At 39.8% G+C, this 24,450-nt stretch overlaps 1 protein-coding gene and 1 pseudogene across 1 annotated transcript; both read left to right on the top strand.

The window, feature by feature from the left end:
• Positions 1-13,894: 13,894 nt before the first annotated feature.
• LOC127631688 (olfactory receptor 52J3-like) lies at positions 13,895-14,832 on the top strand (annotated as a pseudogene).
• Positions 14,833-15,840: 1,008 nt separating this feature from the next.
• Positions 15,841-23,368, top strand: LOC127631687 (olfactory receptor 52J3-like). Its single transcript, XM_052109948.1, has 4 exons — positions 15,841-15,953; positions 16,057-16,115; positions 22,226-22,297; positions 22,405-23,368. The coding sequence occupies exon 4, from the start codon at positions 22,430-22,432 to the stop codon at positions 23,366-23,368; it is 939 nt and encodes a 312-aa protein (XP_051965908.1). The 5' UTR covers positions 15,841-15,953; positions 16,057-16,115; positions 22,226-22,297; positions 22,405-22,429.
• The last annotated feature ends 1,082 nt before the right edge of the window (positions 23,369-24,450 follow it).

The raw sequence follows: 24,450 nt of genomic DNA, 5'->3' as shown, positions 1-24,450 counted from the left end.
CCTTTGCAGGTGTTTAGCTGATTAGAGTGTGACACTTTGAGCCTACAATACTGAACCTTTTCACAATATTCTAATTTTCTGAGATTCTGAATTTGGGGTTTTCATAAGCTGTAAGCCATAATCATCAAAATTATATCAAATAAAGGCTTGAAATATCTTACTTTGCTTGTAATGAGTCTATATAATATATTAGTTTCACCTTTTAAGTTGAATTACTGAAATTAATGAACTTTTGCACGATATTCTAATTTTTCGAGTTTCACCTGTATTTTCTCCATTTGTGGCAACACCTCTAAACTCACCAGGGTGTGATATGAGAATAAGATGTTTTCAATTGAGCAATCAACAACCGATTATCTGAGGGACTTAGTGTCAGCATCCTGCCTCCTGTTGTTTGTCTCCGGGCCTCTAGAGGTCACCTGTGTTCCCCTCTGCCTTAGTTCTTCCTCGTGTGTCCTTGTTAGCATTATCCAGGTCACCTGTGCCTTGTTTCCCCTAGAGTACTTTAGCTGTGTTTTTTACCCTTGTCCCTCACTCGCTTTTTGAGTCTTGCCATGTGTCTCCTGCTGTGTCCCACCAAGTCCTTCCAAGTCCTTCCAAGTCCTTCCAAGTCCTTCCAAGTCCTTCCAAGTCCTTCCAAGTCCTTCCAAGTCCTTCCAAGTCCTTCCAAGTTTTCCAAGCTTTCCCAAGTAAGCTGTTCTTAGTTATTTGATTTAGTTTTCTCCCCTCGTGGAGATATTTTATTTCTCTCCTGTTATTATTTTCATTATCTCTACATTAACAATACCTCTTTCTGAGAAGAACTTTTGTTGGATTTTTGTGGACTTGCAAAGCACCCTTTTTTATAAATGTACTTTGCCTGGACTACTGCCTTGAGTGTTTCGTTTGGGTCCAACATTACCTCCTCTGTGGCTAAGTGGTAGAACACTCAACTCTCCACATCTGAGACCCAAGTTCAAGCTCAGCTCGTGACACTTAGATATAAAAATAAATCTATTCTAGAATAAATTTATGGACTGATGAAAAAATTTACAGTCCCTACCAGATGGGTTTAAAAAGCCTCCAAATAACAGTAAGACCAAGATGTTTATCAATCCTGTGATGGTGCTCTAGGTGACTTACACAATTTTGCTTCACTATGATCAAGGACTGAATCCATAAAAAGATTAAAGTCTCCTTCCAATATTATATCATGAGGGGTGTCAACGGCTTGCACCATCCCTTCAAGATCTACAAAAAAGCCCTGATCATCAGTGTAAGGTGTGTAAATATTAGCCAAAATCAACCTTTGCCCCTGAATTTATGCTAAAACAATAATGGCTCTTCTTAATTTATCTTTAATCTATTTGAGATATTTTAATTGTAGATGTTTACTCATCAGTGTAATGACTCCCCAGCCCTTAATTGAGCCAACACTAAAGAAAACATGTCCACCCCATATCTTCCCACATTTTCCAGCTTCCTGCAGGGAAAAATTTGTTTCTTGAAGAAACACTATATCATATTTCTTACATTTAAGAAAATAAATAACCTTCCTTCTTTTTATGGGGTGGATTGTCTCTCTCCACGTGGAGAGAGACAATCCACTCATATTAACATTTGACATATGATAAAAATTAGATTGTGTGGCAAAAATCCACATTTCAAATTTAGTGCATCAGTCAAACCCCGAACTTCCCCCCGAACCAAACAAACAGAAAAAGAAAAAAGCACATTATCCCTGCACACTACAGTGCCAACCGGCATCCATCCCTCTCCTTCTCCTCTCCGACTCCTTCCGCAGATCTCCAAGCCAGCACTCTGTGAACTAGCTCGATTTCCAGCTTATGGCCTGTAATCTCGAGCAGACTCGGAAAGAACTTGTCTAGGAATTGTATCATATCTCGGCCTTCCTCATGCTCAGGAATTCCAACAATTCGGATGTTGTTTTGCCGATTACGATTCTCAAGGTCTTCCAACTTTTCCAAATCTACTTTGGTCGCTAGTGGGTTAGCAGCTGAATCCCTCTCTGATGACTCCAGATAATCGATCCGTTTCTCAACATCCCCGATTCTTGTAACCAACTCTCGTCTCCATTGCACGGATCAATCGATGTATTACCGCAAGTCTGCCACAACCTTTGTCAGCATCACCAACATGCTGGAGAGTTGACGTTGAATTTCTCCCACCACACCATCCAAACTGAGTCCCTGTTCTGCTTCCCTGTCTGAGGTATTAGCTTGAGTACTTAAGTGTCTTTTAATATCTCCAGAGCCTGAGGATTTTGAATTCTTTGACATGTTGACTTCATAGAACAGTTATGTAGCAGGGTGTATCGAATCTCACCGGTTTAAGACACAAAAATATGTAAAAACTAGCAAAGAGCGCAGAGCTCACCGTTCACACGTCCAAACACCACATGGCGCCACGCAACACTTGTTTGTAGGCCTCCTTGCTCGCACATGCTTTTTCAGTTCTGCCCACAAATTTCACAAAAGAAGTCAGGGCTTTGTGATGGCCACTCCAATACCTTGACTTTGTTCTCCTTAAGCTATTTTGCCACAACATTGGAGGTATGCTAGTGGTCATTGTCCATTTGGAAGACCCATTTTTGACAGAGCTTTTACTTCCTGGCTGATGTCTTGAGATGTTGCTTCAACATATCCAAATAATTTTCCTTCCTCAAGATGCCATCTATTTTGTGAAGTGCACCAGTCCCTCCTGCAGCAAAGCACCCCCACAACATGATGCTGCCACCCCATGCTTCATGAATGGGATGGAATTCTTCAGCTTGCACACCTAACCCTTTTTCCTCCAAACATAACGATGGTCATTATGGCCAAACAGTTACATTTTTGTTTAATCAGACAAGAGGACATTTCCCCAAAAAAGATATTTGTCTCCATGTGCACTTGCAATGTAATCTGGCTTTTTTTATGCCAGTTTTGGAGCAGTGGCCTCTTTCTTGCTGAGCAGCCTTATATGTCAATATAGGACTCGTTTTACTGTGGATATTCTTGTCTACCTGTTTACTCCAGCACCTTTACAATGTCCTTTGCTGTTGTTCTGGGATAGATTTGCAATTTTCGCACCAAATTACGTTCATCTCTTGGAGACAGAATCTATCTCCTTCCTGAGTGGTAGGATGGCTGCTAGGTCACACGGTGTTTATACTTGCATACTATAGTTTGTACAGATGAATGTGGTACCTTCAGGCATTTAGAAAAAGCAAAGAGGCAGCGTTTGAAGGTAGGCCTTAAATACATCCACAGGTACACCTCCATTTGACTCCAATTATCCAATCAGAAGCTAATTGACTGATTGCCTAAAGGCTTGACAACATTTTATGGAATTTCCCAAGCTGCTTAAAGGCACAGTTAACACTTTCCTGCCTCAGCCCAAAATTCCGAAAATTCCATTCTGTGTCAGAATATGATATTCATATCCAAATTCATATTATATTCATATTCATATAACATCACACACCTGAACTGTATATACCATATTGAAGAGAAGAACTAGAGATTTAAAATTATATAAATATATATACATAGGATTATTTAAGGCTAATCATCCTACATCAATTAGATTTCACACAGCAATTTTTACAAAAATCTTCAGACAACTGCAATTTCAACCATTTTAATTACAAGTTAGAGGGAAACATAGAGTGTATGAAATACACATAATTTTGTGGGCAATGTAGAAAGGAAGAAAGAGTGCAGGAACAGAATATATATTTAAGTAATATCACACGAGCAAGAGTAGGATATGGCCTGCGGCCTTGTGCCCACGGCAAAATCACAGCAGTGCTGATGTAGGGACATATAGCATGATTGAGAGTTTGATATTATTTAAATACAACAGTTCAATGAACAAGTAAATTAAAAAAACAATTTGGAAAAACTGAGTTTGGTCATAAAAACGCATTTATTCATGGAACTTCTAAAGCAGAGATGCTTTCTGAAGGTCAGCTTTCTCAGTGGAAAAATAGCATCCAAGCGGGGATATTTCTCCTTATTTCGTGGTAGCCAAGCAAGAGTCATTCACTATAGAAACAGCGATGTCCTCTGCCATTTTAAACAGTGTGTATCCAATGTGGAAACTCAGTAAGCACCTCAAGTTCTGTAATCAAACAGTCTGTTGTGTCTCTCAGCTGTGAGCCTTAATCATGAAATTGTTAATTTAAAGCAATTTAAAACAATGTCCTAGCTTAAGTAATGTAGTAGTATTACGACACAGAGTGCTGTTCTATGTAAACAATGACTAACGAATTCACTTTACGTCACCAACTGGCTCATATTACACACAAAAATTATCTTTTGCCACCACCTGCTGGCTAACATATGTAATTTCAAAAATAAAGACAGTAACTCCTAACAGATATGCACTGCTCTTACACTGTAGTTTAGAACGGCACGAACACAAGCGGAGTGATACACAAAACGTGAAGCGCTGAGTGCAGATGGTGTCAGACCATCAGTGTTCATGGAACGTCACAACATAAATCCCCTCACCCATGAGCCCTGAATTGACATGGTTCCCCAAAGATGATGGGAATCATGGTGAACTGAAAACCCCATGCAACCCAAGAAATGTGTAAAATTCATTGCGGTTTACCTCCATCCAAGCTCCTTGGTAGCTGGAATATGATGGACAGTTTAGGACAAGCTCCCACCCCTGATGGTTTGTAAAGCTGCATATCTCAGCAACTACAGCCTGAGTAAAAAAACAGCATGAAAAAGTCTATTCCTCACACCATCATATTGGAGGTTGACCGCACAGCCTGGCGCATGCTACCCAAGTCAATACCAAATGAATGGCTAGGCTTAAATGGGAGAAGTTTTGGTGCCTGTGAATCAATGTCAGAGTATGAGGGATAAGAAACAGAGTCAGGGAAGCTTTTACGCTTTCTAGCTGACTTGGGACCTGTGCGAGAATGGGACCTGTGCCATTCCCAAAATAATGAGAGTAACAGTGTTAGTGTTACTGTGAGTATCAGTCATAACAGAAATAGAAACAAACAATACATACACATTCAAATATACCCAGTTGATGGTCTTGGCTGAGGATCAGGTTCCATCTCATCCTCCATCTCCTCGTGCTTCCTGCATGCCATGTCCTCCTCTGCTAAGCTCAGCAGCAGTCAGCTGCCTCCTCCTCTTGAGGGTGCTGAGCAGGGAGCCATTGTCTCTATCCATCTCTACAACAGAAAAAAGTACACAATTGATGGATGAGTAAGGCTATCTGCTAAGTTATAAAAAAGATATCTACAACTTTTTTTATTACATTGGAAAATCAACAAGCTAGATAACTTAAATAACTAGCAGGAAAGTTTCCAGGCACAGCGTGAAGAAAAAGACCAGCGTCTGCTCTTTGCCTTACATTACTTTAGGTGGATTTCTCACAAGCGACAATATTGCCAAAAAATGTATTGATATTTCGTAAAAGAAATACATAGCATTGCTAGCTAATGTGTATTTAGCAAGTTTCACAGAAAATGCAAAAAATGTTTACATAAAAAGATTATGGTCACCGATGATGGTCACATTTTTTAAAAACTAGAGCTACTACAAATAAATTCTTCTTAACTAAAAAGGTTTGACGAGCTTCCACAAGTGACAAAATTGGCCAAAAAAGTTATTGCTAATTAGCTAAAAATGTACATAGTATTGCTAGCTAATGTTGATTTTAGCAATTTGCTTGAAAAAAGAGGATAGCTGCCTGTCCGATGAACGCCAACGGTCATGTAATTTTTTCCAGAAATAACTAGCGTTATTCCTACAAATAAATACTTCTTAACTAAAATGTTAAAATGTAAAATATTGACAACACATGTTAAAAAAAAAAGCAGCATTAAATCCAACACTGGAGGTATTCTCCCGGGATATCCTCTCTGGCTCCGCCCAGGCAAATGGAAGATGACGATGATGACGATACATTTATTATTCATGCTCAGTAACCCATTAACCAATCATATGTGCTTTTAGCTTATATTGTCATGAGTATCTGGCAGTTTTCAGGAATAAAATTGGTGATTGAACGGCAAAGATATTGAGACAGGATGGGAATAATTGTTCCCAAATTTGAACAATCCGGCTGGTAAGGGTTAACTTAGTGTATGTAAACTTCTTACACACTGGAATTGTGATATAATCAATTAAAAGTGAAACAATTTGACTGTAATGATGAGGATCTGGCGAGTATAAGTTTAGAATGCAAATGCCGTGTGTTTATTAAGTAAATGAAAACAAAAGGTGATACAGATCAAAACAAAAAGAGAGTTGAGCAAAGTAAACAAAAACAAAGCAAAAGTAAACAAAAACTCACCAAACTACCAACACATCAAATAAAACAAGACAAATGACAGGGAAATCAGGAGGGCTATATACAGGTCCTTCTCAAAAAATTAGCATATTGTGATAAAGTTCATTATTTTCCATAATGTAATGATAAAAATTAAACTTTCATATATTTTAGATTCATTGCACACCAACTGAAATATTTCAGGTCTTTTATTGTTTTAATACTGATGATTTTGGCATACAGCTCATGAAAACCCAAAATTCCTATCTCAAAAAATTAGAATATTTCATCCGACCAATAAAAGAAGTGTTTTTAATACAAAAAGTCAACCTTCAAATAATTATGTTCAGTTATGCACTCAATACTTGGTCGGGAATCCTTTTGCAGAAATGACTGCTTCAATGCGGCGTGGCATGGAGGCAATCAGCCTGTGGCACTGCTGAGGTGTTATGGAGGCCCAGGATGCTTCGATAGCGGCCTTAAGCTCATCCAGAGTGTTGGGTCTTGCGTCTCTCAACTTTCTCTTCACAATATCCCACAGATTCTCTATGGGGTTCAGGTCAGGAGAGTTGGCAGGCCAATTGAGCACAGTAATACCATGGTCAGTAAACCATTTACCAGTGGTTTTGGCACTGTGAGCAGGTGCCAGATCATGCTGAAAAATGAAATCTTCATCTCCATAAAGCTTATCAGCAGATGGAAGCATGAAGTGCTCCAAAATCTCCTGATAGCTAGCTGCATTGACCCTGCCCTTGATAAAACACAGTGGACCAACACCAGCAGCTGACATGGCACCCCAGACCATCACTGACTGTGGGTACTTGACACTGGACTTCAGGCATTTTGGCATTTCCTTCTCCCCAGTCTTCCTCCAGACTCTGGCACCTTGATTTCCGAATGACATGCAAAATTTGCTTTCATCCGAAAAAAGTACTTTGGACCACTGAGCAACAGTCCAGTGCTGCTTCTCTGTAGCCCAGGTCAGGTGCTTCTGCTGCTGTTTCTGGTGCCTGTGCACGGTGGCTCTGGATGTTTCTACTCCAGACTCAGTCCACTGCTTCCGCAGGTCCCCCAAGGTCTGGAATCGGTCCTTCTCCACAATCTTCCTCAGGGTCCGGTCACCTCTTCTCCTTGTGCAGCGTTTTTTGCCACACTTTTTCCTTCCCACAGACTTCCCACTGAGGTGCCTTGATACAGCACCCTGGGAACAGCCTATTTGTTCAGAAATTTCTTTCTGTGTCTTACCATCTTGCTTGAGGGTGTCAATGATGGCCTTCTGGACAGCAGTCAGGTCAGCAGTCTTACCCATTATTGCGGTTTTGAGTAATGAAACAGGCTGGGAGTTTTTAAAAGCCTCAGGAATCTTTTGCAGGTGTTTAGAGTTAATTAGTTGATTCAGATGATTAGGTTAATAGCTCGTTTAGAGACCCTTTTCATGATATGCTAATTTTTTGAGATAGGAATTTTGGGTTTTCATGAGCTGTATGCCAAAATCATCAGTATTAAAACAATAAAAGACCTGAAATATTTCAGTTGGTGTGCAATGAATCTAAAATATATGAAAGTTTAATTTTTATCATTACATTATGGAAAATAATGAACTTTATCACAATATGCTAATTTTTTGAGAAGGACCTGTATATATTCACACATAGGAACTACTAAGAATAACAAGACACTGCTGGGCTCAATAAAAGGGGAGCACAGAGAAGAGACACAACAAAAAACTAATTTCAAACTAAAAGTCTTAATTTCCTAGTGACCTCTATTGGCTGCTAGGAAAATATACCAAGTGTTACACTGTCTGTAAACAATTATTATAAAAATTACTCATGTCATGCACAAAGTAGATGTCCTAAACGACTTGCCAAAACTATAGTTTGCTAATATGAAATCTGTGGAGTGGTTAAAATGACTTCAACCTAAGTGTATGTAAACTTGTATTGTCTTATCAATGATTAAGTATTTATATATATATATCTTTAAATATTTAAAGTTATATATATATATATATATATATATATATATATATATATATATATATATATATATATATATATATATAACTTTTAAATATTTAAAGATAACTATGTATAATTGTTTCATTGTTATATGTTGAATTATTGTTATATGAGGGGCTTTCTCAGCAAATATTTGTATATGCCTTTTAATGCGATTAATCGCAATTAATTAATCGGGACACCATGTAATTAATTTGATTTAAAAAAATATATCGATTTACAGCCCTAATATATATATATATACTTCTTTTCACACTTTATGCTTCACAGCATATATCATACAATTAAGCCTGATGGCCATTATACCATGTACTTTATGTGCATATGTTTTCAATGTTAGTAACTCCTTAATAAATTCTTTAGATGTGTCCACTTTACATTCAGTTACATTTTCATAGATTACTTAATGTTAAATAAGTGTATTTAAGCATTTATAACATGTGAGGTAAAATGGCTCACTTTTTGACAATTATTGAATGAAAGTCACCGTTTTGTTCCCATGTTAAACCCATATATCAATGATTTAAATTAGTGCATTAGTCATAAATGAATCCCTTAATAAACCCTTAACAAAAGCAATGTTAATGTCAAGTGGACCTGGAATATCCATTGCTATACAAGATAGCAAAAATAGCTGGAGAACTTTGTTTATTGAATGATCAATTTATTAATTTGCCAATTGGTTGGTTGCCTTTTGCAATTCACCAGCAAAATCAACATGAGAAATAAAAGTGCCCAAAGTTGGAGAAACACAAAAATATGCAAACATAATGAAATGTGATGCTATCATTATGTATGGACTGAAGTCATGGAAATCTAGGGAGCACATGCACTATAGGCTATGCTATATAAAACGTTGGTTGAACTAATGAGTTTCAGGGCATGCATAATATTCTGTTCCCTTACGACTTCAGTCAACTTGACATTGCGTTTACTAACGCATATGGGGAGTGCCTTCATACACAACCTATTTGAAACCTCTCTACAATAACGCCAATATTCTAATATTGGCTATGGTGTTTGAGCCCACCCTGTTTTGGCGCGAAACTGACCGCTCGTTTCGGGGCGAACTGACCGCTATAAAACAGGTGCACAGACACCATTTCCTCAGAATTTCTTCCTTCAAGACAGCGATGACCTCTTGTCTCAAAGCCCTCTACCTTCGCCGTCGATTCACACCAGTCAGCGGACGGAATCTTCACGGCAGCTAGAAGACTCTCCGCTCCCCTGCATTGCTCTGGCGAACATCACTCCGCCTTGCTGATTGACGCTTCGCTGGTGAACAGACCTCAGCATCCTGATTCTCCGCAACGCGTTGGCAGGTGTAGAGTATACTTTTAAAGCAAAATTGTACTTGTGTGTTATAAATGTAAGTTATATAAGTTATCTAATTATAAATCTATATTTATATTTATATATCTAGAAGAGCCACTTCGTGTTCGCGTCTTTTTCAAGATGTCATTCCGTAAGTGTTCTTTGTGCCAGAGACACATCCCGCCGTCAGACAAGCATGAGAGCTGCGTTTTCTGTCTGCGCCCACGCAGAGTCAGCTCTCATGGAGACAGTCTGTCCTCACGCTTCGCTCACGAATCACCGTCGTTCTGAGGGACGATTCAGCCTCTCGCACCCTCCCACCAGCCTCTTCTTTGATTCCCGAGGGTTCACACGAGGAGGCACGGCAGGGCCGCGGGGTCGGCAGGACGAACTTGAGGTGGATTTCGTGCCGGCACATGCAACACGAGCCCATCAATCTCCACGAAGCACATATATCCTGCGCTTCGTGGAGCATCCAGCTCATTTCTTCCCCGAAGTTCATAATTAACTATTCAAGTCCTGGCGCGCAACCTTATATGGCGCGCTCTTGCAGTGATGCCATCCTCTTTAATGTGGATCATGAGAAAGAAAACGGTTATGCCCAATTACCCCCTGTGGAGGAGGCGGTAGCGGCACACCTCTGCCCAGCGAGTAACATGTACATCCTTCCAAACCGTGTCGACAAACGTCCAGCTTACTCAGCAGCAGAACAAGCTGGATCAGCACTTCACACAATGGCGTGCTCCAGGGCAGAAATGAGTGATAAAGAAAAAGCCACTCTTTTAGATGCTCCAATGACTCCAGCCGGCCTTTTTGGTGGCTCTATGAATAAGTTTGCTGAGAGTTATGTTGCGATTCAGCAGCAGTCACAGGCTATGAGACACTTTATGCCCACATGGAGTATATCAGCCGGTTGGCCCTCACTCTATTTCGAGTCAGAGAGTGACTAAAAGCCCCATACCTGCTGCCTCACAGGCACCTGCGTATCAGTACGCGCAGCAAAGCGCTCCTGACGGGCACAACCATTTGAAGCGGAAAGCAGAGCCAGCGATTCCCTCTGGGTCTGCTCCAAAAAAGGCTCGACTGGAGAGACACAAAACACTGTTCCACATCTCCCCACTTTTGTTGGTCGGGAAAGGGATATTGTTATTCAAAATGTTGTTTCTGTGTCTTGCACTCAAATAAATGCAATAAAAAATGCAATAAGTGCAAAAAAGAATACAGCATTCGTTGTAAATGCACGAGATGCTCACACATTCTCAATAAAGAGCCCCCGTTTTCCTATTCAAAGCACACACATTATGCGCAACTGCTTCCCTATAGTGAGCGTCGCATCATATACAGTGAGCAAACCAAATTGTTCTCTGTCCCATTATGCGGATGCGTGGTGAGCCCTACGGGTATTTCAGAATGGGTGCAAAAACGAACGAACATGGTTATACAATCCTTTTTTTTTTGCACACGGGCCACCCCGTTTCAACGGCATTCTGTCTTCCATGGTTTCGTCCGATGACGCGCCAGTGTTACGAGCCGAAATTCACCTCTCATCGTGAAAAACGCGATCGAGATTGTGCCAAATTTTCATGCACAAAATGGTTTTACAGCCATTATTTTTTGTTCCAAAGAAAGATGGCGGGATTCGGCCAATCCAGCATCTGAGACATTTTAATCGCTCACTTGTAAAGCGTCTATTCAAAATGATTATTCAGAAAAGGATATTATCGCATGTACGCCCGCATGATTGGTTTGTGTAAATGGATCTGAAAGATGCGTACTTTCATATCCAAATTGTATGACATCACAGGATGTTTTTGATATTCGCGTTCGAGGGAACAGCGTATCAATTCATAGTCCTGCCCTTTGTACAGTCTTTGGCTCCTCGTACATTCACAAAGTGCATTGATGCTGTTCTCGCCCATCTGAGACTGAGCGGCATGCGCATCCTAAACTACCTCGACAATTGGCTGTTACTGCCGCAATCAGAGGCTTTTTTATGGCAGCACAGTTTCACTGTTTCAGCCATTTTACAGTGTCCATCTCAGTTAAAACTGGGGAGAACATTTTCATTGAAACTTGTTTCAGAAAGCACTGGGATTTGTGGCGAGGCATCCACAAGTCCTCTCTGTTTAGAGCACTTGCTATTCATTGGCCATATATATATATATATATATATATATATATATATATATATATATATATATATATATATATATATATATATACTTATGCCCCCTTTTAAGTACGGGCTCCACATCATTTACACAACCGCCTGCATTCAGGCTGTTATAATTCCATAAATCACAAGCACTTCATTAGAAATAAACTTCCCTCCCGGCCGGGTTCATAAGGAGTAATTCCTACTATATGGCTATAGCTCATATTCATTATGAGTGCTCTCCTCCTGGCCATCATGAGGATCACTCACTGCGGCATACACATGTCGGTTGCCGTCCCATATGACTGCGCCACCATGTTTCCTCTCTAGGAAGTTATGTCGTGTAGTGTGACATAATGGGATTCTGTTCCCCATATGCGTTAGTAAACACAATGTCAAGTGGACTGAAGTCGTAGGACGCCTGTTCGTACGTAACCTCGGTTCCCTGAGACGAAGGGCAGACATTGTGAATGCTAGCCACCAAGAGTTCTTGAGGCATGAGCAATGCCCTTGCTCTCAGTCAGAAATTCGTGGAAATGGTGTCTGTGCACCTGTTTATAGCGTCAGTTAGCCAAGCAGTGGTCAGTTTGCCAAAACAGGCTGGGCTCAAACACCATAGCCAATATTAGAATAGACTGTAAAAATATGGACGCCCTTCTTTTCCATTGGTGGGAACTGAACCCCAGTGTCGATATGGCTGACATCTTGGGACTTGAGTCTGCACAGTTGCATTTGGACCAGACCTGCAGTAGTGAGCAGGAAGTAATGCCGAAATCAAGGCCCTCACTCTTGCTGAATCAATCGCAAAAATAATTGAAATAATGAATTATAAAAATTTAGATATTACATTTAAAGCTCAATCTCCTCAGTCCTCAAGATCCTGAAAAAGTCAGTTGGTGCTTCAGTGACTACTGCCAGAGAACCTGTCAATCACAGCTGTCAATCATGATGTCACAGCACTGTTTTATAGCATCAAATAACTAACTAAAAACAAACTTATTTTGAAAACAAATACTTGAAATTACATCAACGTGATAGAAACTACAGTAAATGACAGAAACTATCTTTGGAAAAAAGATTTGTGAAGTGTAATTTAATTGTTTACGCAATGTAAACGCAATGTCTCGTTCCCTTCGTCTTTGATCTATACTCTTGTTCTATAATTGCTACATTTAACATTATTACCAACAGTTACCATTACTCACCTGTGAAGCCCCACAGATAATCTTTACTACCTGTATTTCTCCTGCAAAATCCATTTGGGTGGAAATAATTATCTGAGCAAAGCCAAATCCAGAGACTAAATAAAAAAATAAACACTTTTATTACATGTTAAAATGTGTTGATCAATTTTATGATATTTAATATATTATATGGAAGGTTAGCTGTATTATATATCAATGGTCAGCAGGTGGCAATATACTTGTCATGGGCGTCCAAGATATGAAATATTGTGAATCTGCATGCCACATTACATCAGCCATTTCCATGGTTAACTGAAAATAAACAGCACAGTTTTCCTGCCCAACAAAGCACATGAGTATAAATCAGATGAATATAGAAAAAATCAACCAAGTGCTTTTCAACAGTGCTGAAAGACAATAACATAAGTTGACTAAATACTACATTAACCATTTTCAAAGTGCAAGTCAAATGAGAGACAACTCAACTAACTTTCTAAGTAACCTGAACACAGAGTATTGTGAATACACCTGATGTGAATACTTCACAATTATGAGATGGTCAATTATTATAATTTAATTATTATAGAGTATTGATTTTGATTATTCTTTTGATATGCATGCAGATGTTACAGGCAAAGTCTGCGTTGCATAATCAATGCAGTTTTATTTATTTAATTAAATATGTTGGGTGGATTGAACTTGCTTAAAAGTCCATTGTTCTTTCTTTCCAGGTTGTATGTACATCAGGAATAAGCCAATAATGACAGCTCATGTTTGGAAAACAACATAACTTCAAAGTTCTGGTGAGATTTAGATTTCCCCCTATATAATGCATTACTGTTTATATATACTGATAATTTAAGCATGTTTAGATTCAGCTTTTTAATTCTAGCTTTGTTGTTTCAAACAGGCCATAAATAGGGGAAATATCCACCATGTATCCTAACGGATCTCTATTCTCACTGGTGCTGACTTTGCACTCTTTGGATCTGCCTGAGATGAGCATTTACCCTGCTTTCATTTTTGGACTAGTGGCATACTTGATTATTTTACTCTTTAATTTTACAATTGTTTTTACCATTTGCTTGAACAGGAATCTTCATAAGCCAATGTATATCCTGTTACTAAACATGCAGATCAATGACTCTATTGGTGCCACATGCTTTTTCCCTCAGCTGCTGTATAGTATATGGTCTCAGGACAGATCAGTTCCCTATCCTGCATGTTTCCTGCAAGGCTTTCTTGTACACTTTTATGGTGGTGGGTCTTATGTAATTCTTACCGCCATGGCCTACGACAGGTATATTGCTATCTGCAGTCCGTTGAGATATGGTGTCATCATGACTAAAGATTATCTAGTGAGAATCATAACTGGAATGTGGCTCTTTAATTTTACAGTTATGTTTGTACTTTTCTGTTTACTCATGCCTTACACGATTTGCCAGACTTACATGGCAGAGCTTATCTGCTACAACCCATCTATAATGAAAATTGTATGTGAAGACACAAAAGTAAACAACATCTATGGGTTGTTTACCATGCTTTTATTCCACAGTCTTTCACTTGCTGCTGTGGCATTTACATACATTCATATATTAATCACTTGTGTTACAAATAAGCAGTCTGATGCAAAGATTAAGGCGATTCAAACATGTGGTACTCATTTGGTGGCCTTCCTTTTCTTGGAATTCAACACTCTTTTCTTCTGCTTGCACATCGGTCTGAAAGTGTTTCACCTTACCTACGGAGGATGTTTTCTGTGTCTATTCTTGTATTTCCACCAATTGTGAATCCAGTCATTTATGGCTTTAAAATGAAAGAAATTAGACAGAAAATGTTTTCATATTTTACGAGAAAGATAAGCAGTTTCTGATGTAACATGTCCGATTTCACAAAATAAACTTTGTATGTGCCTCAGATGCATGTTGTTGTTTTCATACATGAATGTGTTAGTTCAGTAATCTACAAAGAGTCTGTTTAATTGACAGCAAAATTTTAGTGGTATACTGTCCATTTCTTCAATGCTTTAATGCTTTTTTATAATCTTGAAATGTACTTAACAAAGGGTTTCATTGCCATGGGTGACTAAAGTAAGACAAAAAAAAAAAAGAAAAGTAAGAAAGAAAAACCACGTAAATATAAAATCTTTAAATTATTATAAGTGTCAGAAATGTTGACCAGTTTTGCATATATATAATTCAAATTATGTGAATGCTGCCCATGTGTATTTATATATCATAATATTTTAAATATAATTTAAGACCTGTTTTACAAAGGATTATGGTCTTATAACATTAGCCTTACTCTTACATTAAACTGTAAATATAAAGGAATAGCTGACGAGTTTGTACATTCAGTTTTCCACTAAACTAAGAGAGACTTTATTATATTGATTTATAATAAAATACTAAAAGACTAACTTATAACCATCAGTATACAAAACAGTACAAAAAAGTTTACATTGTTGTCTTTGCTGCATGTTGGTCTCTCAGTATTATATTATAAAAAAAAAATATATATATATATATACATATATATGCTTAAAAATAAAACATGATGCTTTTCAGATGACGCACTCTTTCGTGTTTTGATGATTAGCTATACAGATACTGTCAATATGGCTAGTAGCCTAACTTTATTAGGAACTGCAACAGAACATGGTTTAAGTCGAATTGTTGTCTGACCCTCAGTGGTGTAAAGCTTTAGACCCTTTTGGTGTCACTTGTGTGATTCATACTGACAAAGAAAACATAAAGGTTTATGGAAATGAAGGACACCAAAAGTTTTTTTTGCGACAGAAGTCCATGTGAAAAGGCATATTTGGAATATTCCTTATGTAGCAAAGTACGTGGACGTGGCCCATTTTAAGAACTAGAGTTTTGCGATGCCTGCTTTTCTGCTCTCTCTCATGTTGCATGTGTGCTGGTTTGAAAAGTGAAAACATGTATTGCGCAAGAGACCTCCCTGTTTTGTTCATCGGTTGAGATTTCATGGGTAAATATCAAATTTTACACAAAATGCTTATTAATTGCATTAAATATGTGTTCACAAGAGTCGTATGCTAAAATTGAGTGTTTGCTATGGATAATTTTTTAAGGATGCATATGGATTGCTTGTGAGGAATTTGACCACATTTTGTGCCTATGCAAGGACTGGGTATGTAAATTTTACTTTTCATAGCTGTTTTTTTTTTTTTTCTTTCTTTCTGATTTGTTTAACAGTAATATAATATTGTTTTTATATTTTAAGTAAAAGTAATGCAAAACTGAGAAAATGTGGCCTGACGGGTAGTTAACAGGCTATGACATGTTGAGCAGAGTGTGACTGCATGTGTGCGGTCTGCTGGACTTGCAGGTGAACTTGAGAATTGTCCCTAAAGGCAGACAAAAAATTATACTTAATTTAAAATGGCCTAACATAGTAACAGTGCAAAGTAATGGTATCAGTTAAGTTTACAGGCTAGTAATGACAACATTTTTACAAACAATGAACAAGAGTAATGAATGTAGACTAAAAGGCAGATCAAAATATTAAAATGGAAGTAAGACAAATGAATAATGAAATAAATGCAATCAAATTTTGATTGACTGCTAAATGCACGCAAAAAAATAACGATCTAGCACCATCTAGCTTTTTGAAAATTATCACTGTTAAATGCTTTTCCGTCTGCAAATTTACCAGGAAATATCCAAAATATTTTTTCTCAAGAAATCTAAGTAAACATATGAGAATGTTTCTTTAAATGTGCACACTTTGGACTAAAGGTTCTAATGGATATTGTTTACTGAAGCATTGGGATGACATGGCCCAGGTCTGGATTGGGTTTCATATTCAGCCTGGGATGTCATGTCCAAGTCAACCCATACCCAAAAGGGGGGTGGGGGTTGGCAGTGAGGATGATAACAATAAAACAAGATCACAGAAAACATATGCAATATATGCAATTACTTGAAAATTATTTAAGCTCTCCATGTCATTATACCACATACGGCATTCACTAAGATTTTCACTTTCTGACATAAGACTTCCTTTTATGTGTTGTAAAAATAAGTGAATGTTAAAGGGATAGTTGACCCATCATTTCCTCATGCCATCCCAGATCTCTTCGGCAGAACATAAATGAAGACTTTTAGAAGAATATATCAGCTCTGTTGGTCCATTAAATGCAAGTAAATGAGAAGCGGTGAGAAACAGATCAATAATTAAAGTCATTTTTTTAAATAAATCTCCACTTTTACATTCATAAGCGCTTTCTCTCTTAAGAGTTCTTAAGTTATCCTATATCTTCTGAAAATATGGATTAAATCACTGCAGTTGTATGGTTACCTTTATGCTGCCTTTATGTGATTTTTGGACCTTCTGAGTTCTGATCACTATTCACTTGCATTGAACAGAACTGATAATCTTTTCTAAAAAGCATAGCTTGTGTTCAGCAGAAGAAAGAAAGTCATACATATCTGGGATGGCATGAGGGTGAGTAAATGATGAGAGAAATTTCATTTTGAGGTAAACATTTTGTATTGTATTTTGGTAATTAAAATAGCAACAGATCCAGTAAAACAATGTTTTTAAATTTGTACCTGCCATTCAGCAGTCTTACAATGATAAAAGGGATATAAAAGACTAAAAATAACACATTTGTACTTTTCTTTTACATGGAATGTAAATGTTCAGAAAAAGACAAAATGGTTACTGTCTCTTTAAGAGGCGGTTGTATGCTGCTAAGGAATAGGATTTCAGAGTTCGTCTCGGGTTACTTTACTGTAACCCTTGTTCCCTGAAAAAGCGGAACGAGATGCTGCGCTGATTCAGCGCTTTGGGAACGTATTTTAGAAGGGACCAGCTGTGAATATGTGTGCAACACGTCAATAAAATTCTAGAATTTATAGCCTTTGTTGGTGACATCATCAGAATGCGCCAGTAGCAGGGCTATAAATAGATGTGCCACTGGTGCATCGTCAGGTCTATTGTCTTAAGAGCAGTCCTGGGACATCCTCAGTGCGGCAATGAAGCACAGCATTCTGGCCACTGGTTTGTGCGGTGGACGTAGGTCTGAAGAGCACGGACTGGACACAGTCTGTGAAATTTCTTCTGATCCGGCATTATAAACGGCGGAGGACAGAAGGCTTCAAGAGTGACTGGATGTACGTTCGAAAAGGAACCTTTACAGCTCACCATGGGAAATACCACTGAGGAGGGATCTCCTCTCTCAGGCACAAGGCCCCAGCTGTGGAACCTGCATGTGTGGCCCCTGAATTGAGCGCACTAAATGCACCAGAACTGACGTGTTCAGTCATGAACTCCATTTTACAAGCCAGAGCACCGTCCACTAGATGCCTCTATGCACTAAAATGGAAGGTGTTCGCTGATTGGTGTCTCTCACACAGCAAGTACCCGGTAAACTGCCCCATACACGAAATTGTAATACTTTTTCAAGAGCGATTAGACGCAGGACTCACCCCGTCAAAGCTCAAAGTGTATGTGGCAACTAGATCTGCGTATCACGCACATGAAACCAGCGCCTCTATAGGCAAGCCTGATTTAATCATAAAGTTCCTTAAAGGAGCAAGACGATTAAACCCATCTCGGCAGGCTACAGTCCCGACTTGGGACTTAACTTTAGTCCTAAAAGCTCTCGCAGGGCAACCCTTTGAGCCTTTGTACTCTGTTGAATTGCGTATGATCTCTATTAACACCACACTACTGCTGGCTCTGGACTCAGAAAAACGGGTCGTTGACCTACATGCATTATCAGTCGACAATTCATGTCTGGAGTTTGGCCCCGGTCTTTCAAGAGCCACTGTCAATCCCAGGAAAGGCTATTTACCCAAGGTCCTGACCACACCCTTCAAAGCACAGGTGGTTCATCTTCAGGCCTTCTTCCCTCCTCCATTTAATTCAGATGAGGAAAAATCATTGCATTTGTTATGCCATGTGCGGGCGCTACAAACATATGTTGAGCATACTTGCCAGTTCAGACTGTCTGATCAGATCTTTATATGCTATGGAGGATGTGCAAAAGGGATGTCCGTCTCCAAGCAAAGACTTTCTCACTGGATTGCTGATGCAAATACCCTGGCTTAAGAATCGCAGGGTCAGACTTGTCCAATTGGTGTTAAAGCACACTCAACTAGCGGCATGGCCTCCTCATGGGCATGGAAGAATTGTGTGTCCTTAAGAGACATATGTTTTGCAGCAGGATGGTCCTCGCAAAACACGTTCGCAAGGTTTTACAACCTAGAAGTAACATCTCTTTCTTCACAAGTCCTCTCTCTTTAGAGCACTTGCTATTCATTGGCCATATATATATATATATATACTTACCGACACCGTTGGAGACTTCGCCCAGCAGTTCTCAATGGTGAGGAGGCAGACAGAGGCGATACAGCACATCCTGCCCTGGCAGAGCTACAGACCCCGCACCCCGTCTGCTCGTCGCCCAGCGTGTCCCCCTGCGGTACCAACACCAGCCCCACCACAGCCAGCCCCTCGAGGCCGGCCCCGACGTGGAGCTACCCGCAGGACGGTGACGCCCCCCGCCTCACAGCCAGCCGCCAAGAACCCTAAGAAGGCTTCGAAGCGCCCGTGAGACGGGCAGCCCTGAGACTCAGGAAACTGCACTTCGGGAGCTGGTAAGCAGACCACTCCCTCCCCCGCTAGAGTATCATTATTTCCTTTTAAAATTCATTTCGCCGCATGCCCAACGGGCTGCGGTACCCACATTTTCAAAGAAAGAGCAGTTTCCTCAGTCCCCGGGCTCTACTTCCGGTCTCCCCGGCCGTCGTTATCGCGACTGCCGGCCACCGGTTCTCTTTGGCAGGTACAGTGCCTTGGAACCGGATCTTCCGCTTCCATGCGCCCAGCCATGGCACAACCCCGCCCCCGTGCCGACGATCTCCGTGGGCTACAAGGACCAAATTCTTCCTCCCCCGTCCCAGGCTGTTCCGGGAGCAGTCACAAGGAACCAGGTAAGTGCTTTGATGTCCCTAGACTCAGCACCCCGGGCTCCGCTCCGTCGCGAGGCCCCGCCTGCTGGTACTTCCGACGCAATTGTCCCCTTGGTCCCTCTCGCTCGTAGCTTGGGGGCGTGGCTCGTGCTCCCCAACCCGTCGCGTTGGTTGATCAGGACCGTCCGACTCGGCTATAAGATTCAGTTTGCCAGGCGCCTGCCCAGGTTCACCAGGCGCCTGCTCTGACCTCTCTGTGGTCCTTCGGGGCCTTCGGGGAGCTCCCTTCGAGCCCCTTGAGTCAGCAGAGCTAAAGGCGCTCTCTCTGAAGACCGCCCTCCTGACGGTGCTCACCTCCATCAAGAGGGTAGGGGACCTGCAGGCGTTCTCTGTTAGCGAGCTGTGCCTAGAGTTCAGTCCGGCTTACTCTCACATCATCCTGAGACCCCAACCGGGTCAAGTGGTGAACCTGCAAGCGCTGCCCCAGGAGGAGGCAGACCCAACCTTGGCGTTGCTGTGTCTGGTGCGCACTCTTCGCATCTACTTGGACCGCACGCAGAGCTTTACAAGCTCCGAGCAGCTCTTTGTTTGCTTTGGCGGACAGCGGAAGGGAAGCGCTGTCTCCAAACAGAGGATCGCCCACTGGGTCGTCGATGCCATCACGATGGCATACCAAGCCCAGCACGTGCCACCCCTGCTTACCTACGAGCCCATTCTACCAGGGGCGTTGCAGCTTCATGGGCTTTGTCCCATGGCGCCTCTCTAGCAGACATATGTAGAGCCGTGGGTTGGGCAACACCTTTGCGAGGTTCTATAACCTCAGGGTTGAGCCAGTTTTGTCCCGTATGTTATCAGGTGATACAAACAGGTAAGTTCGGGTCAGCTGGCTGGGTGTATCGCTTGTGCATAGTGCCTTTCCCCTCCGTTGAGGTGAAGTCATGCACTCTTTTCCCAGTTCTCAGAGACGTTCCCTTACGACTTCAGTACACTTGACATTGCGAACGCTAGAACCACAAGACTCAGAGTTCTTGAGGCACGAGCAATGCGCTCCTTGTTCTCAGTCAGAAATTGTGAGGAAATGGTGTCTGTGCACCTGTTTTATATCGGTCAGTTCGCGCCGAAACGAGTGGTCAGTTTCGCACCAAAACAGGCTGGGCTCAAACACCATAGCATTGTAGAGAGGTTTCAAATAGGTTGTGTATGAAGGCTGTGACAACTTCCTTGAAAGAGGACAGGGAAACAGGTCTCCGGCACAAGGTAAGCCTTTTTTATTGACCCTTTATAATGTGCACACACACACATATCGACACAGAAACACTGGGTTGCTGTAGGTCGGGGCCCTCCTCTGCTCTGTGGCTGCTGGCTTTTAATCCGCTCTCCTCGCTCTACTGCAATTAGAGACAGGTGTTAGACATAATTTAGCTCAGGTGTGAGCGCCCTTACCGCTCTTCTCTCCCGGACGGGCGCTTGACCACGCCCCCGCTGCCACAAAGGCACTCCCCATATGTGTTAGTAAACGCAGTGTCTCGTTCCCTTCGTCTCAGGGAACCGAGGTTATGTACGTAACTGAGACGTTTTCCACATTTAACATTATTACCAACAGTTACCATTACTCACCTGTGAAGCCCCACAGATAATCTTTACTACCTGTATTTCTCCTGCAAAATCCATTTGGGTGGAAATAATTATCTGAGCAAAGCCAAATCCAGAGACTAAACAATAAAAAAATAAACACTTTTATTACATGTTAAAATGTGTTGATCAATTTTATGATATTTAATATATTATATGGAAGTTTAGCTGTATTATATATCAATGGTCAGCAGGTGGCAATATACTTGTCATGGGCTTCCAAGATATGAAATATTGTGAATCTGCATGCCACATTACATCAGCCATTTCCATGGTTAACTGAAAATAAACAGCACAGTTTTCCTGCCCAACAAAGCACATGAGTATAAATCAGATGAATATAGATAAAATCAACCAAGTGCTTTTCAACAGTGCTGAAAGACAATAACATAAGTTGACTAAATACTACATTAACCATTTTCAAAGTGCAAGTCAAATGAGAGACAACTCAACTAACTTTCTAAGTAACCTGAACACAGAGTATTGTGAATACACCTGATGTGAATACTTCACAATTATGAGATGGTCAATTATTATAATTTAATTATTATAGAGTAATGATTTTGATATGCATGCAGATGTTACAGGCAAAGTCTGCGTTGCATAATCAATGCAGTTTTATTTTATTTGATTAAATATGTTGGGTGGATTGAACTTGCTTAAAAGTCAATTGTTCTTTCTTTCCAGGTTGTATGTACATCAGGAATAAGCCAATAATGACAGCTCATGTTTGGAAAACAACATAACTTCAAAGTTCTGGTGAGATTTAGATTTCCCACTATATAATGCTTTACTGTTTATATATACTGATAATTTAAGCATGTTTAGATTCAGCTTTTTAATTCTAGCTTTGTTGTTTCAAACAGGCCATAAATAGGGGAAATATCCACCATGTATCCTAACGGATCTCTGTTCTCACTGGTGCTGACTTTGCACTCTTTGGATCTGCCTGAGATGAGCATTTACCCTGCTTTCATTTTTGGAATAGTGGCATACTTGATTATTTTACTCTTTAATTTTACAATTGTTTTTACCATTTGCTTGAACAGGAATCTTCATAAGCCAATGTATATCCTGTTGCTAAACATGCAGATCAATGACTCTATTGGTGCCACATGCTTTTTCCCTCAGCTGCTGTATAGTATATGGTCTCAGGACAGATCAGTTCCCTATCCTGCATGTTTCCTGCAAGGCTTTCTTGTACACTTTTATGGTGGTGGGTCTTATGTAATTCTTACCGCCATGGCCTACGACAGGTATATTGCTATCTGCAGTCCGTTGAGATATGGTGTCATCATGACTAAAGATAATCTAGTGAGAATCATAACTGGAATGTGGCTCTTTAATTTTACAGTTATTTTTGTACTTTTCTGTTTACTCATGCCTTACACGATTTGCCAGACTTACATGGCAGAGCTTATCTGCTACAACCCATCTATAATGAAAATTGTATGTGAAGACACAAAAGTAAACAACATCTATGGGTTGTTTACCATTCTTTTATTCCACAGTCTTTCACTTGCTGCTGTGGCATTTACATACATTCATATATTAATCACTTGTGTTACAAATAAGCAGTCTGATGCAAAGATTAAGGCGATTCAAACATGTGGTACTCATTTGGTGGCCTTCCTTTTCTTGGAATTCAACACTCTTTTTCTTCTGCTTGCACATCGGTCTGAAAGTGTTTCACCTTACCTACGGAGGATGTTTTCTGTGTCTATTCTTGTATTTCCACCAATTGTGAATCCAGTCATTTATGGCTTTAAAATGAAAGAAATTAGACAGAAAATGTTTTCATATTTTACGAGAAAGATAAGCAGTTTCTGATGTAACATGTCCGATTTCACACAATAAACTTTGTATGTGCCTCAGATGCATGTTGTTGTTTTCATACATGAATGTGTTAGTTCAGTAATCTACAAAGAGTCTGTTTAATTGACAGCAAAATTTTAGTGGTATACTGTCCATTTCTTCAATGCTTTAATGCTTTTTTATAATCTTGAAATGTACTTAACAAAGGGTTTCATTGCCATGGGTGACTAAAGTAAGACAAAAAAAAAAAAGAAAAGTAAGAAAGAAAAACCACGTAAATATAAAATCTTTAAATTATTATAAGTGTCAGAAATGTTGACCAGTTTTGCATATATATAATTCAAATTATGTGAATGCTGCCCATGTGTATTTATATATCATAATATTTTAAATATAATTTAAGACCTGTTTTACAAAGGATTATGGTCTTATAACATTAGCCTTACTCTTACATTAAACTGTAAATATAAAGGAATAGCTGACGAGTTTGTACATTCAGTTTTCCACTAAACTAAGAGAGACTTTATTATATTGATTTATAATAAAATACTAAAAGACTAACTTATACGGGACTTGTGGGACGTGGCCCATTTTAAGAACTAGAGTTTTGCGATGCCTGCTTTTCTGCTCTCTCTCATGTTGCATGTGTGCTGGTTTGAAAAGTGAAAACATGTATTGCGCAAGAGACCTACCTGTTTTGTTCATCGGTTGAGATTTCATGGGTAAATATCAAATTTTACACAAAATGCTTATTAATTGCATTAAATATGTGTTCACAAGAGTCATATGCTAAAATTGAGTGATGGATAATTTTTTAAGGATGCATATGGATTGCTTGTGAGGAATTTGACCACATTTTGTGCCTATGCGAGGACTGGGTATGTAAATTTTACTTTTCATAGCTGTTTTTTTTTTCTTTCTTTCTGATTTGTTTAACAGTAATATAATATTGTTTTTATATTTTAAGTAAAAGTAATGCAAAACTGAGAAAATGTGGCCTGACGGGTAGTTAACAGGCTATGACATGTTGAGCAGAGTGTGACTGCATGTGTGCGGTTGACTCAAGTTTGGATCATGTCCCAATCTTGCCACTTTTC

This window comes from Xyrauchen texanus, chromosome 38, assembly GCF_025860055.1.
Source record: "Xyrauchen texanus isolate HMW12.3.18 chromosome 38, RBS_HiC_50CHRs, whole genome shotgun sequence".
In the NCBI taxonomy this organism is placed as follows: Eukaryota; Metazoa; Chordata; class Actinopteri; order Cypriniformes; family Catostomidae; genus Xyrauchen; species Xyrauchen texanus.
This window is presented reverse-complemented; position numbering and strand designations above follow the sequence as displayed.